This window comes from Marmota monax, unplaced genomic scaffold (genome assembly GCF_021218885.2).
Source record: "Marmota monax isolate L192 unplaced genomic scaffold, Marmota_monax_Labrador192_F-V1.1 WCK01_AAM20220418_F8-fsc00051, whole genome shotgun sequence".
In the NCBI taxonomy this organism is placed as follows: domain Eukaryota; kingdom Metazoa; phylum Chordata; class Mammalia; order Rodentia; family Sciuridae; genus Marmota; species Marmota monax.
In genome coordinates, this window is record NW_026695202.1 from 4,727,050 (window position 1) to 4,741,889 (window position 14,840).

General features: G+C 38.5%; 1 protein-coding gene across 3 annotated transcripts in view; it reads left to right on the plus strand.

The window, feature by feature from the left end:
• The window catches only part of Polr3b (RNA polymerase III subunit B), a 129,698-nt gene extending 115,623 nt beyond the window's left edge, over window positions 1–14,075 (plus strand). For all 3 annotated transcript variants that reach the window (XM_046429545.2, XM_046429548.1, XM_046429547.2), the window contains exons 27-28: window positions 1,473–1,646; window positions 13,221–14,075. In XM_046429545.2, the coding sequence (XP_046285501.1) occupies window positions 1,473–1,646; window positions 13,221–13,350 (304 nt within the window). In that variant the 3' untranslated portion in view covers window positions 13,351–14,075. The remainder of the gene's footprint in view (window positions 1–1,472; window positions 1,647–13,220) is intronic.
• Window positions 14,076–14,840: the final 765 nt, after the last annotated feature.

The window sequence follows — 14,840 nt, forward strand, 5'->3', positions numbered from 1 at the left end:
TTCTCCTAGCAAATAAAAATGTGTAGGCATGTCAGTTCTGACATAGTGTTAACATACTGTTTTCATTTGGACCTATTTGTAAGATTTTCATGTGTAGACTTTTTTCAGCAAATGATCTTCAACATACCAGATTTCCCATTGTCACTTTCAACCATAAGAACATAGACAATTTTAAAATTTCAGCATGTGTTGGCAGGTACTGTATTCACCTTCATAATACTTTAGGAGACCTGTGGCAACAACAAAGAAGAAAAAATGCTGTGGAATAAAGCAGGCATGACCCTGAGTTCATTGTTCCCTCACAGAACACCCCTCAGAAGTGTCGTAAAATAAGCTAGCCACAGAGCTCACTTCTCCACCCTCCCCCAAGTGATTTGTGTGATCATTTCCAAGGCAGAGTTGCCTAAATTGTTCAGAATCTCTAATTTTATCTACATCTCTGGATCTTGGATTCTTAACCTTTTATTCTTCAACTCAGCATATATATAAACCACACAGTTCATTCAAGAGACTAACAAGCCCTCAAGCTATGGCAGTAACTATTGGAAACCATTCTTCTTCCAGAGTCTATTCTGCGTAATTTTTCTTGATTTTAAATAACAGAGTACCAAGATATCTCTGGAAAACACTCAAAGGCATTGTTCCCTGATTTGAACATTGCACTGTCCTAATAACAATGATAATGATGGTGGTAGTAATGCTAGGACTGGTGTTTCATGTGATTGTACATCAGTGGAGTATTGTGTCATATAATAAATATTATATATAATTATGTTATTTTTATTTAATAACAACCACCAAGTTACTTCTTTTCTTATTTGAGACTCTTTGGTTAGGTATTTGTGTTAGTCAGCTTTCGTCACTGTGGCCAAATACCTGACAAGAACAACTTAGAGGAGGAAAGATTTATTTTGGCTTATGGTTATGAGGTTCACTCCATGGGCAGCCAACTCCATTTCTCTGGGCCTGAGGTGAGACAGAACATCATAGAGAGGGCATGGCGGAGGAAAGCTGCTCAGCTTATGGCAGCCAGAAAGGAGAGAGAGAGAAAGGATGCACATACCCAAGGACTCAGGAACAAGATGTGATCCCCAGGGACATGCTCTCAGTGACCTACTTCTTCCACCTGCCCACAGTTACCATCCAGTAGTCCATTCCAATTATGAATCCGTCAAATGGTAAACCCACTGATGAGGTTATAGCCCTAGTAATCCAGTCTTTTCACCTTTAAACACTGCTGCATCATCATGTGAGTTTTTCAGGGCACAGTCCAGATCTAAGCCATAACATTACTCTTAAGTGCTTTTTTAAAAAGGTAAGGCTGAACAGCATGCTCAAGTTTCCTGTACAATACATGACCAGATCCAGGTGAGCCCTGCTCCAAAGCATCATGTTCTTAGTCTCTATGGGGTGCTGCCTCCTTGTTTGTTTAATATGGTAATAATATATTTGTCCAATAACTTGTTTCAAAGGCAGCCCACTGAAGGGCGATCTCGTGATGGTGGCTTGCGTCTTGGAGAAATGGAACGTGACTGTTTAATTGGCTATGGAGCCAGTATGCTTCTGCTAGAGAGACTAATGATTTCAAGTGATGCCTTTGAGGTTGATGTCTGTGGGCAGTGTGGACTTCTGGGGTATTCCGGCTGGTAAGTGGATATAGTCTCTTATGTCATACCCCTTTTCTCTAAAATCATAGCTCAAGAATTGTCCCTGGATCATACCCACATGTTCTCCAGTCTTGGCCTGTAATCTAGGGTGTCCTCCCTATCCTTGCCTTCCTGTGATTGGGCATTCTGTGTGTGTCATCTGTCTGCATAATGATCTGTTTTCTATACCATTCCCAAGGAATAGAGACTTCATCTTCTTTTTAATATTATCTCAAGTATATTTTACAGCCCTATTCTCCTGAAAAACTCCAAGAAGATACATTGTTAAATGTTAGAATTTACAATCTGTTTAAGAAATTTTGTAGGAAAATTGTGTCAAAAGTCCTTGTTTTTATCTTCAGACACAGTGAACCAAATATGTTGCCTCAGGTCTTAGAGCAGATGGTAACAGAGCCAGGACCAAGACCTGGTGGCCTGATCCTTACCTGTAGTGTACTCCAGCATGGCAAGCTGCTTCACATTTGAACTGTTCACTTCATGAGGGCAGAAGGCATGTCTGTCTCAATCAGTCATTCAGCAAACTTGCGGAGTATCTGCTATTTGACAGACAGTGCTCTGGGCTCCAGCAGTACAGAGTTAGCAAGGTAGATGAGGGCTGCTTAAAAAGAGCTTATCTTCCATTCATTCTGATCATGTGGTCTTGTTGATCTTCACTTCTTCAGCCTGGGATTTGGTGGGTGCTTCATAAAAAAATAATTGATAAATGATAACCCTGCATTTGTCAGTTTGCCAATGAGTAATGCAGTTTATAAAGAAATTATTTTTGGTACACAAAGGCCAGCTTAGAGAATGACACTCCCCAGTTTGTTTGTGCAATAGCAGCACCTTTCTATGGTAAGTGGTTCTGCTCTGCCACCAAAGAACATGAAGCTTTATTTAAGGTTATTCATGACCCCACTCGTCCCCATAGGCAAGGGAACCTGTGGTGCCCAGTCTCCCCTCCCTCTTCTGCTGAGACAAGATCTAGCAGAGTGCAGGCAGGGATGGGAGGTAGCCACCACACCCTCAGCAGCCCTCAGCTGCCCTCTCCAAAGCTGCTCTTCCTAGGAAGGGACCACCCCCACAACAGTGAGCATTCATTGCTGGGCTTTAGGAGTACACAGGCCATCTTTTCCCCCACTGAGTCCTTCCCAGAGCCTCCTTCTCAACCTCTTACCATCCTCAGCTGCCAATGTCTTGATTGAATAAAGCTGATGAAGAATCAGAACAAGGGGGCTTCTGAGGACACAGAGTGTACCTTGCTAGTTAAATGTAAAACCTTTTAGCAAATTATTTTATGACAGATGTAGAGGAGTTTATGAGTCCTGTACATGAAGAAATTGCATTTTAGGAACTAACAGAAGAAGAAGTGGCCACTTGCAGTTCATTCTTTTCATAAGGTTGCAGAGATGGGGCGACATTCTTCCCAGAATAAGCCTGGCTCTTTCTTATATCAATGAGATGGGGGTTTGTTTCAGTCCTGAGATGTCTATTCGTCTTTTGAAATGCATATTGAGCTTGCTTTTCATAGTCTGGGCTGTGTAACTAAAAAAAAGAAAGAAAAGAAATAGCATAATAGGAAGATGCCGGGAACCGAGTTCCACTATGTTCAAATTTGGCACAAGGATTTTTAAGTAATTTACTTTGAAAGGGCAGAAGAGTCATTTCATTAAAAACAGTAGTCATGAAACTTCAAGAATAGTTTCATTTTCTTTTCTTTTTTGCATTCTCCATCTCCACTGAATGGGGAAAAAGCAGTAAACCAGGTTCACTTACATACTTTGAAAGCTTCCCCTCTCCTCCCTGGGCACTCAGTTAAACCAAGGCAAATGGGAAAACCTGTGTTCAGCGGTGGTTTCTGCACTATTCTTTTCTTTCCTATCTGTTTCACATATAGATCACACACATGGCATGGCAGTGCCTGAGTTTGAAGTTTGTATGTTAGTGTGTATGTCTGTGAAGTCTTTGACAGAGGACCAGATGAGGTTATGCAGTTCGAGGGTCTTTGCTACAATTAAGCAGACCTTGCTGTACCATGTGTTTGATTTTGAGCAGCCTATGCCCTTGATGCCACAGAAAGACTCCTGATGTATTTGGTAGTCTAGCTGCCTCCTCGTGCGCTGCTTTCTGGCGGAGCAGCATAATGATGCTGTCATTTTTCCCATCATTACCTGACCGCGTTTGCCGAGTTGTGTAGGAGGGAGTGCAGCGTTAGTTGGAGAAAGTCGCCCTTTTAATGAGTAGCACAATGGAGTCTGGGTAATTAGAGCAGTTCAGAACCTTAGGACAGGCCTTTGTGGATGATTTGCACATTAGTAAGGCATTGCTATGGGGAGGTTTACAGCAAGGCTGTTGTCCTCAGAAGATGCAAAGGGCAGAAGTCACAAAAGAGGGTCCCTATTAAGATAATTAGCTCGTAGAGGATATTTCACTGGACAGTCATTTCTCAGTGAAGCCACAGCCACCTTCTTTTGCTGTCTTTGTCCTAAAAAATCAGTTTATTTTAATGTTGTTCTAGTCTACCATCAGGGAAAGGCAATTACACACACACACACACACGTGCATATATGTGTGTATATACACACAGCATTGGGACATTTGAAATGATGGAGAAATTTTTAAAGATAGAGAAGAGTAATGTGCTATCCAGAGTACATGGGCTAGTAATGGGCTATTGTGTGTACACTCAGCACATATAGTTATTTTTAAAAACTTAGATAGGGGTTATAGTGTAATATACCAGATAGGAAAATCAGCAAGCAGTTACCCCAGTCCAATCCACTTTCCCAGTTAAATTAAATCATGAATATGATTCCTGAATAAATTAGATGCACCCAGGCACATTGAAGATATAATACTTAAATTCTGTATAAATACTGCGCTCTAACCGATTGCGCCACTGGAGCTCCTAAATTCTGATGCATTAAAGAGGTAATTTTTTCCCCACATTTTTTATTGGTACATTATAGTTGTACATCTTGATGGGATTTATTGTTGCATATCTATACAAGTATACAGTATTACAATATAATTTGATATCCCTCCCCAGCACTCCCTCCCCACCTCTCACCCAGTCCCTCTCCCCTACTGATCTCCCTTTGATATTTTTGGAGACCCACCCCCACATTTGTTTTCCTTTTTCCTCTCTAGCTTCCACATATGACAGGAAACTTATGACCCTTAATCTTCAGAGTTTGACTTATTTTGCTTAACATGATGGTGTGGTCTTTAGTTCCATCCATTTTCCTGCAAATGCCATGATTTCATTTTCTTTATGGATGAATAGAACTCCATTTTGTGTGAGTGTGTGTGTGTGTGTATCATATTTTCTTTATCCATTCATCCATTAATGGACATCTAAGCTGGTTCCATAGTTTGGCTGTTATGAATTGTACTGCTGTGAAATTGAGTATGCATGTACCACTGTAGTAAGATGACTTTAATTCTTCAGGGTAAATACTGAGAAGTAGTATAACTGGGTCACATGGTAGTTCCATGCCTAGTCTTTTGAGAAGCCTCTATACTGATTTCCAAAGTGATTGTACTAATTTGCAGTCCCAGAAACAGTGTAAAAGTGTTCCTTTTTCTTCATATTCTCTCCAGAATTTGTTATTTGTATTCTTGATGACTTCCATTCTGACTGGTGTGAGATATAATCTCACTGTAATTTGATTTGCATTTCCCTAATTGCTAATGATTTTGAACATTTTTTTTCATGTATTTGTTGGCCATTTGTATTTCTACTTTTGAGAAGTGACTGTTTCATTCACTTGCTCATTTATTAATTGAGTTATTGATTTTTTTGGTGTAAAGTTTTTTGAGCTTTTATATATTCTAGATATTAATCCTCTGTCAGAAGAGTAACTAGCAAAGATTTTCTCCTATTCTGTGGGTTCTCTTTCCCATGCCTAATTGTTTTCTTTGTTATGCAGAAGCTTTTTAATTTGATACTGTTGCATTTATTAACTCTTGGCATTATTTCCTGAGCTTTAGGGATCCTATTGAGAAAGTCATTGCCTCTGCCTAAAAGCTGGAGTGTTGACCCTATGTTTTCTTTTAGGAATTGCACAGTTACTGGCCTAACTCTGAAATCTTTGATCCATTTCAAGTTGCTTTTTGTGCAGAATCTACATATGGATGACTAGTTTTTCCAGCACCATTTGTTAAAAAAGCTGACTTTTCTCCAGTGTATGTTTTTGTCACCTTTGTCAAGGATCAGTTGACTATAGATATGTGGGTTTGTCCCTGTGTCTTCTATTCTGTACCATTGGACTGTGTCTGTTTTTACCATGCAGTTTTTGTTACTATAGCTCTGTAGTATTGAAGTCAGATATTGTGATGCCTCCAGCATTGCTTTTTTGACTTAGAATTACTTTGGCTATTCTGGGTCTTTGATTCTTCCAAATGAATTATAGGACTATTTTTCCTAGATCTTTGAATAATGTCACTGGTGTTTTGAAGTGTATTGCATTGAATCTGTATATTGCTTTTGGTAATATGGCTATTTTTACAATATTAATTCTGCCTGTCCATGAACATGGAAGTCTTTTCATCTTCTGAGGTCTTCTTCAATTTCTTTCTTAAATTTTCTATAGTTTTTATTGTATACATCTTGTTTTGTTTAATTTTGTTTTTTTAGGCTATTGTGAATGGAATTGTTTTCCTGATTTCTTCCTCAGGAGATTCATTGTTGGTATATAGGAAAGCTATTGATCTTTGTATGTTGATTTTGTACACTTTGCCAAATTTGTTTATTAGCTCTAGCAGTCTTTAGTGGAATTTTATGGATCTTCTAGATACAGGATCATGTTATCTGCAAATTGTTATAATTTGACTTCTTCCTTTCTTATTTTTATCCCTTTTATTTCCTTCTTTTGCCTCATTGCAAAAGAGGCTGGAGTTTCTGGTACTATATTAAATAGGAGTGGTGAGAGTGGACATCCTTGTTCCAGATTTTAAAGGAAATACTTGCAGTTTTTTCCCATTTACCCTGAGGTTGACCTCAGGTTTTTCATAGATAGCCTTTATGATGTTGAGATAGGTTCCTTCTGTTCCTAGTTTTTTCCATGTTTTTATCATGAATATGTGTTGAATTTTGGCAAAGGCCTTCTCTGCATCTATTGAAATTTTTGTTCTTACTTCTGTTAATGTGATGAATTACATTTATTGATTTGCATCTATTAAACCATCCTTGCATCTCTGGAATAAATACAACTTGATTGTGGTGTATAATCTTCTTAATAAGTTGTTGAATATGATTTGCTATAATTTTATTAAATAATTTTGCATCTAAGTTTATGTGGTCTGTAGTTTTCTTTCCTTGATGTGTCCTTTTCTGGTTTTGGTATGAGTGTGATACGGTTTCATAGAATGAATTTGGACATATTTCATCCCTTTCTATTTCATGGAATAATTTAAGGAGTATTGGCATTAGTTCCTTAAAGGTAGAATTCAGCTGAGAATCCATCTGGTCCTGGGCTTTTCTTTGTTGGAAGGCTTTGTATTACTGCTATATCTCATTACAAATTATTGGTCTATTTAGGTTTTCTTTGTCCTCTTGATTCAGTTTTGGCAGATTGTGCTTGTCTAGAAATGTATCCATGTCTTCTATATTTTCCAATTTACTGGAGTATAAGTTTTCAAAATAGTCCCTGATGAGATTTCTGAGGTGTCTGTGGTGATTTCTCCTTTTTCATCCCTAATTTTATTAATTTGGTTTTTCTCCCTTTTGGTTAGTTTGGTTAATGGCTTATCAATCTTGTATGTCTTTTCAAAGAAGAAACTCTTTGTTTCATTGATCTTTTGTATTTTTTTTCTCAAGTTCATTAATTTTGGCTCTCGTCTTACAATATTTCTTACATCTTACAACATTTCTTCCTTCTGTTAGTTTTGAAATTGCTTTGTTCTATATAGGCCTTGAGATGCATCATTGGGTTCTTTCTGATTTTCTTATGTTGGTACTCATAGCTATAAACTTTCCTCCTAGAGTTGTCTTCATAGCGTCCCAGAGATTCTGATATATTAAATCACTTGTGTCTAAGAATTTTTTAACTTCTCCTTCTATTTCTTTTATCAGTCATTCATCATTTAGAAGAGTATTGTTCAATCTCTGTGTATTTATATAATTTCTGTAGGGTTTGGTTGTGTTGATTTTTAATTTCATTCCATTATGCTCTGATCAGATGCAAGGAATGATATCAGTTTTTTTGTATTTGCTAAGCATTGCTTTGTGGCCTAAAATATGATCTATTTTGGACAAGGTTCCATGAGCCACTAAGAAAAACTGTATTTAGCTGTTGTTGGATGAAATATTCTGTAGATGTCTGTTAAGTCTGTTTGATTTATAATACTTTTCAGGTCCAAAGAATGTTTACTGAGTTTATTTCTGGATGACCTGTCTAATAGTGAGAGAAGTGTGTTGAAATCACCCAGTATTACTCTACTGGGATCTGTCTGGTCCTTCAATTTGAGTAGGGTCTCTTATGTAATTAGTTGCACCTACATTTGGGGCATAAATATTTATTATTATTTTATCTTCTTGTTGGATTTTGTTCCCTTTACCAATATGAAGTGTACTTCTTTTTATCTTCTGATTAGTTTTGGTGTGAAATTTGCTTTGTCAGATGTGTCATAGCTACGCCTGATTGTTTTCAGTCTCCATTCACATAGTATATCAGTTTTCATCCTTCACTTTCAGCCTGTGGCTTTTTGCCTATATGGTGCATCTCTTGCAAATCAACTTAGGTCTTGTTTTTAATCCATTCTGCCAGCTTTTCTCTTTTAATTGGAAAGTTGAGACCATTTACATTCAATGTTATTATAGAGATGTTGATTAATTCCTGCCATTTTGATTTTTTGTGTGTTTAATTTGATCCTGTTTTCAATTGCTTAGTTACCCTTCAAATGAGATTTCTTCTTCTGTGAGCTCTGAGGTTTGTTTCTATAATTTCTTCTGTGTGCAATATTTCTTTAAGTTCTATAGTGCCAGTTTAATAATCATGACAGTTATGGTCTCTCAGGACTTGGAACACATCATTCCAAACCATCCTGGCCTATAGAGTCGGTGCTAAGAAATCAGAAGTGATTCTGATTGGCTTGCCTCTGAATGTGACTTGATGTTTTTCTCTTGCAGCTTTTAAAATTCTATCCTTGTTCTGTATGTTTAGGCATTTTAATTATAATGTGTCATGGAGAGGTTCTTTTTTGATCTTGTCTATTTGGGATTCTAAATGCCTCCTTTATCTGGGTGTCCATCTCATTCTGAAGGTTTGTAAAGTGTTCTGTTATTATTTTCCTGAAGAGGTTATCCATTCCATTACTTCATAGCTACAGCCCTCCTCAATTCAAGTGATTCTTAAATTTGGTCTCTTCATGTTGTCTCAGAGTCCTTGTATATTCTGATCATGGTTACTTATTTTATTTCTTTAATACTGTCTGAATGTTCAAAGAGAGCCACTTTGTCTACCACCTCTGAGATTCTGCCTTCAGCGTGGTTTACTCTATTAGAGAGATTTTCAGCTGAACATTTTGATTTATTTTGTCTTTCATTTCCAAGATTTCCGTTTGGTTCTTCTTCAGTATTTCTATCTTCTTATTGAATTTCTCATCCATATTCTGTACTGATTTTCTTAATTCACTCAGTTGTTTTTCTGTGTTCTCTTGGAATTCATTGATCATTTATAATGATTCTTTTGAATTCTTTATTGGAATTTCATCCACTACTGTGTTTTGTGGGTCATTTGCTTTAAGAGGTGTCATGTCAGCTTGCCTTTTCATATTTCTTATATTCCTGTGTTGGGTTTTTATGCAGCTGTTGGGAGATTTCTCTTCCACTCTTATGTATGGATTTTTTTAGGGCATAGTCTTCACTTGCCAAAGTGTCCTAGAGTGATCTGAATTGAGACCACCTTGTAGGTGTGTTGTCCACAGCCTTTGGGTTCTTTCTCTCTGTATGTGCTACAGCAGTGGATGTCCATAACTGGGACATGAGGACCCACCCCTACTTGAGACCTGATTGTTAGTTTGGGTTTTTGTGTCTTCAGTGTTTTGTATTAAAGTATAGTTGAAGATTGGTGTCATTAATTTGTGTGTGGAACGTGGTACACTGTCTTGTGGTTGTGTTTAATTCAGAGTTTCTACCCTGTGATCTTGTAGTGTCCCTATAGGTTCCCAGTACCTCACATAGGGTGAAACAAACAATAGCAACAACCAATGAAAATAATATACAGCATTAAACCAGATACTTGGTTCCTGCTATGACATCTGTAATGTTAATTGCCACAAAACCAGAAAGGGTAGCATCAGCAATTGCCAACAGCAAAAATAAGTAACCATGAACTATTATCTGTCTTAAAGCAAACAGCAGGTGTCTACTATATATCCACAGCAGTAATAATTGCAACAGCATTAATGGTGGGACAGAATAACTCCTGTTAATAAACCAATTAGTGCTACAAGATGGTAAGAATGCAGTTAATTAAGAGAAAGGAAGATATAATAGGAAAGTAGAAAAGAGTTCATAATTTCAGAAAATGATCAGATAGATGCAGAAGAGATGTAACATGGTTACATTATTTATATTAGGTAATTTATTATGAGGAAGGAGGAGAAAATAGAAATAATAAAGTAAAGGTAGAGTGAGAGAATAATAGAATTTAGCCATTAGCAGAAAAAAAAAAAGAGAAAAACAGATCAAATCAGTGAAAATCAATACCAATCTAAAAACCTAACCCTCGGAGGACAAGGCAAAGAAAAATAACTACATCTTAAAAATGCTGAAAATGAGGAAAAGAGAAACATGTATATGTATATATGTCCAAGATCCAGTCAGCACAGCAAAAACAAAACAACAACAACGAAAAGATCCTTAATGAAAAATTATGGAATCATCTCCACTGAGATGGACAGAATAGTCAGTGGAAATAGTTGGACATTATCTGTGCCTAACTGTCTTTCCATTTCTTCTTGGGCTATGTACTAAGAGTGAGAGCAAGGGCTGGGGTTGTTACCTCTTCTTTTTTGTGTTGCTTTCCAAGCTGCCAGTTGTAGTGGCCTAAGGCTGAATCTGGTTCAAACAGTTCTCAGTTTCTCTTCTTTCCAGTATGAGGCAGGATGGGGTAGGAAGTAATGTCAGTTGGAGTTTTGTTTGCACAGACTGATGCACTTCCAGGGTGGGGCCACTGCAGAATTTTATGAGTGGAGTTCCAGTGCCTGGGTCTTAGGTCTAATCAGGCCTCAGGGGCTTTGCTGACACACGTCTGCTCTGGAGAGATTAAATCCACACACCCCTTGGCCAGGCAGCTGCCAATCTCTGTTGGGAGTCTAGATCTCAGGAGCCTCCAGAGGATTCTACTGAAGGATTGGCTGTCCATGAATACAGCCTTTCCAGGCTTCCCAGGCTTAGTCCAAGTACATTCGTACCCGCATGGTTCAGATTCCAGCCCACTTCAGCTTGTCGTGTGAGCCACCAGACTCCTAGTTGGATTTCCTTTTGCTTTTCTGACTTGAATTCTCATTCTGCTAGGTATACCCTAGAAGGCACTGGCCGGGCAATATAGCTGTGTTAGCTCAGATCTTCTGACTCCTATAATGACAGCTGCAGCGAGACCACCTCAAGGTGGCTCCCACCTCAGCTCTCTGAGTCCAGTTGGAAAACAAAGGGTACTTTTCAAGCACCAGTGCACAGTGTAGCCTCTGGATCAGCTAAGGGCAGCCTGCTTTTCTGATCTCAGGTTTTTCCATATTAAATCTGTCCATTGTACTCTCTGTGCTAAATCAGCTGCTGCCCCAACCAACTTGGCTTCAATGTAGTCTGTTTCTTTGTTTAATGTATCCAATTTTCTGAGTCTCTAGGCACTCTAACTGTCCAGTAATATTAAGTTTTAGTGAAATTCCTCTTTCACCCACCTCACAGAGAAGCAGTACCCCTGCTGCATTAATCCCCAGCCATATAGCACCTAGGAATGCAGTCTTCCTCTAGCCTGCCATCTGAATCCTCCGCACCCCACCGTAATTTCTTAGGTGATCTTTTAAGAAAAGTTAATATTATCACTGTCAGTAGATCAGGTACCACAGTGTGCAGGCACTCAACCGTCCCCTCATCTTGATGTCAGTGTCCACGATGGTTCATCCTTCTCCCATTGTCTCCAAGTTCTGTCTGTACATAGTTACTCACCACCATGTTCAAATTCTCAGCCTCAATACTTGTTTTTCTTCTCCAAAATAATAAAAATTTTATCTTGGTGCTTACAAAATTTACCTTTGCTTATTGTAAAATATTCATGTTACAAAAAATGCCAATCACATTAATTCCCACCACTCACAGATGACTACTTAACATTTTAGTGACCATTCTTTGGAACATCTCTGATTGCCTTTTGTTCTTTAATTTTTACTTAATTTTTTAAAATCATAAACCCTTTCAGGATTCTAATAATAGCAGAAAATGCTATTTTAAACCCCCTTTTAAAAGGTTTAAAATTTTATATATGATTTTTGAGGCTCAGAAACAACCTGAGCCCCTGCTTGGGACTGTGCTATTTAGCAGACTTCTTTTTTTCACACCACAATGTGTCCTGGACAGCTTCCCTTTAATTAATGAGTCTACACTGCACATTTAATGGCTGCCCAGTGTTCTGTATAAATATGCTATAATCACAGAACTATTGCTAGTGGGCATTTGTGTAGTGTCCTGCTTTGTAAATACTGTGGTCATGAACATTCTTGTGAGGTCCTGTTTGGTCTGAAACCTGAAAGAATAGTTCACTTTCTCTCCAGGGTGCCTTCTTTAGTTGTAGTCATTAAGACCTAAATTTAACTCCTTCCTAAAGGAAGAGAAAAGAAAATCCTACTTGGAAGACCGACCAGCATTCTGGTTAGCAACATGGGCTGTTGTAGGAGTGAGTGGAATACACACATGTGTGCACATGCACACTTCTTAGCTTTGCACAGGGGACAGCACACTATATAATACAGTGGCTTCTATTACTAATAGAAGTGACCAAACCTGAAGGTCACTGGAAAAATTAGCATTTGACTGGATGTCTTTTCAAAAGTCTGGTCTTTCCACCAGACTTAGAGTATTCCAATGACAGGAACCAAATTATAATTATTTATTGAGCACCTTACTTAGACTAACATACTAGTGTAGAAGTAGATTGTTATCACATTCATGATGGTTGAATGGATCAGTTAAAAACTCACCAATGGAAAAAAAAATCTAATTCTGAATGAATTTCAAGTAGTTTACATTTCTGGGGTGCTTTCAAAACAGTATGTGGACAGATATTTCACATTTCAAAGAGAGATCCAGAAATGTGGTAATAACTGATTCAAGTTGTATGCTTTTAAAACTGGAAGGAGTGGTGTTTATTTTATTTTTTAGTTTGCTTCCTTGGATGTTTCCTTTTTTTTTCTGGGCACATATGTGCACATTTGATGATGTGACTGAACACTGAGGAACAGAAAATTGACTAATACAACAGTAGAATTTGGTAGAGCGTATTCTCACTTCCCATGTGCAGGCCTTTATTTCTGAGTGGTTGTCCTTCTCACGCATGCTGACTTGGGTTTCAGGTGCCATTACTGCAAGTCATCGTGCCATGTGTCTTCCCTCCGCATTCCGTATGCCTGCAAGTTGCTCTTCCAGGAGCTGCAGTCTATGAACATTATCCCCAGGTTAAAACTGTCCAAGTACAATGAATGAGATGGAGAAGGTGGGTGAGTGAAAGCAGTGGTTGGTAAGTTTGATGCTGTGGAAAGCAGAAGGGACTGAGAACTGTTTCTTCTTCTGAGAATGACTTCTGGGATTATTTTCTCTCAAAAACAAACAGAACTAATGGAGAAGCTTTGTTGTTCTAGAAGACTGACTAGACAGGCTTCATCAGTGAGCCCCGAGCCACGGGAGAAATGCTGATGACATGGACTGCAGTGCGTTGGATCCACAGTGGACATGACCTAAAAGATAAACAAGCTTTTATTTATGATCTGTAGCTTGAAATCTACTCAGTAGAAAAGACCTTACTCCTTAAAAAGAAAGTTTGGGTTTAAATTCCCCACGATATCTTCTGGTTAACAAAACTTAAGGTTCTCAGGAACCTTTGAGGATGAGAAGAATCGCCTGAGTTCATTCCTGGACTCAAGTTGAGGTGTGTGATTGTGAGCAGGGTGTGGACACAGCAGGGCTATGGGAAGCTGAGATGAATCCGTAAAGTGCTGGATTTCTGTGAGGGGATAAATTTTCCCAACAATTAAATCTTGCCATCACATGCCCAAACTTTGTGAAAAAAAATTACAAAAAAATCTTGGGGAAATACAATAAATATATTCTTGTAAGCAGGAATATCACTTTTCTTATGGACCCAGTTGTACTATTTTGAACCTCAGTCATACCATAAAATAATGTTTATTAAATGTCTGAACAGAACTCCAGGAATGTCTTGTTATTTCCCATCAGGATGTTAGTTGTCCAATCTCTTCTGCAGTTAGCCTTCCTCGCCCTGGTCTGTTTTGCTCTTAACTGCTCTGCCCTGAAGCTGGATAAATATTTTTTATGCCAAGAATTATTTATAAAATAGGAGTCTGAGAAGCTTTGAGAAATGGACTGGGGTGACATTCCCAATGTGTCATATTGAAAATGGCCCACACAATGTTAATAAGTGTTATATACCAATAAGGATCAAGCTCCAGTGTCAAAATGAGGTTGAAGAACTATGTTTAACCAAGTCAAACCTACCACAAAACCTTCTCAAAACCTGTAGCCATCTCAAGCTAATGAGTATTGGGACCTTCTGAAGGTTTGGGGTTAAATTCCCCAAGATATCTTGAGAACTCAGCCTCATCTTGTTTTCTTTGTGATCAAAGTGTAGAAGTCAGGAAGGCTCCACAGCCCAAGCAAAATGGAGGCTGCCGTGTGAGTGAGCAGGCCTTCCTCAGCCTTGGCTTGAGGGACTGGGTAGGAGAAGGAGTTCATAGCCCACATCCTTACTGCACTGGCTGCTCCTTCTCTTAGATTGGCTTTATCGTTCTCAAAATTGATGGTGCAAAAAATGACTAATAATTGATTGTATGTGCAGTCATGCTGTACTCTGTGGGCTATTTAAGGAGTCTTCTGGGTCGATCTTGACCATCTCCTATACCGAGGCAGCAGCACTTCCCAACTCCACTGAAGACGCAGTGGTCCTGCCACGTGTGGCA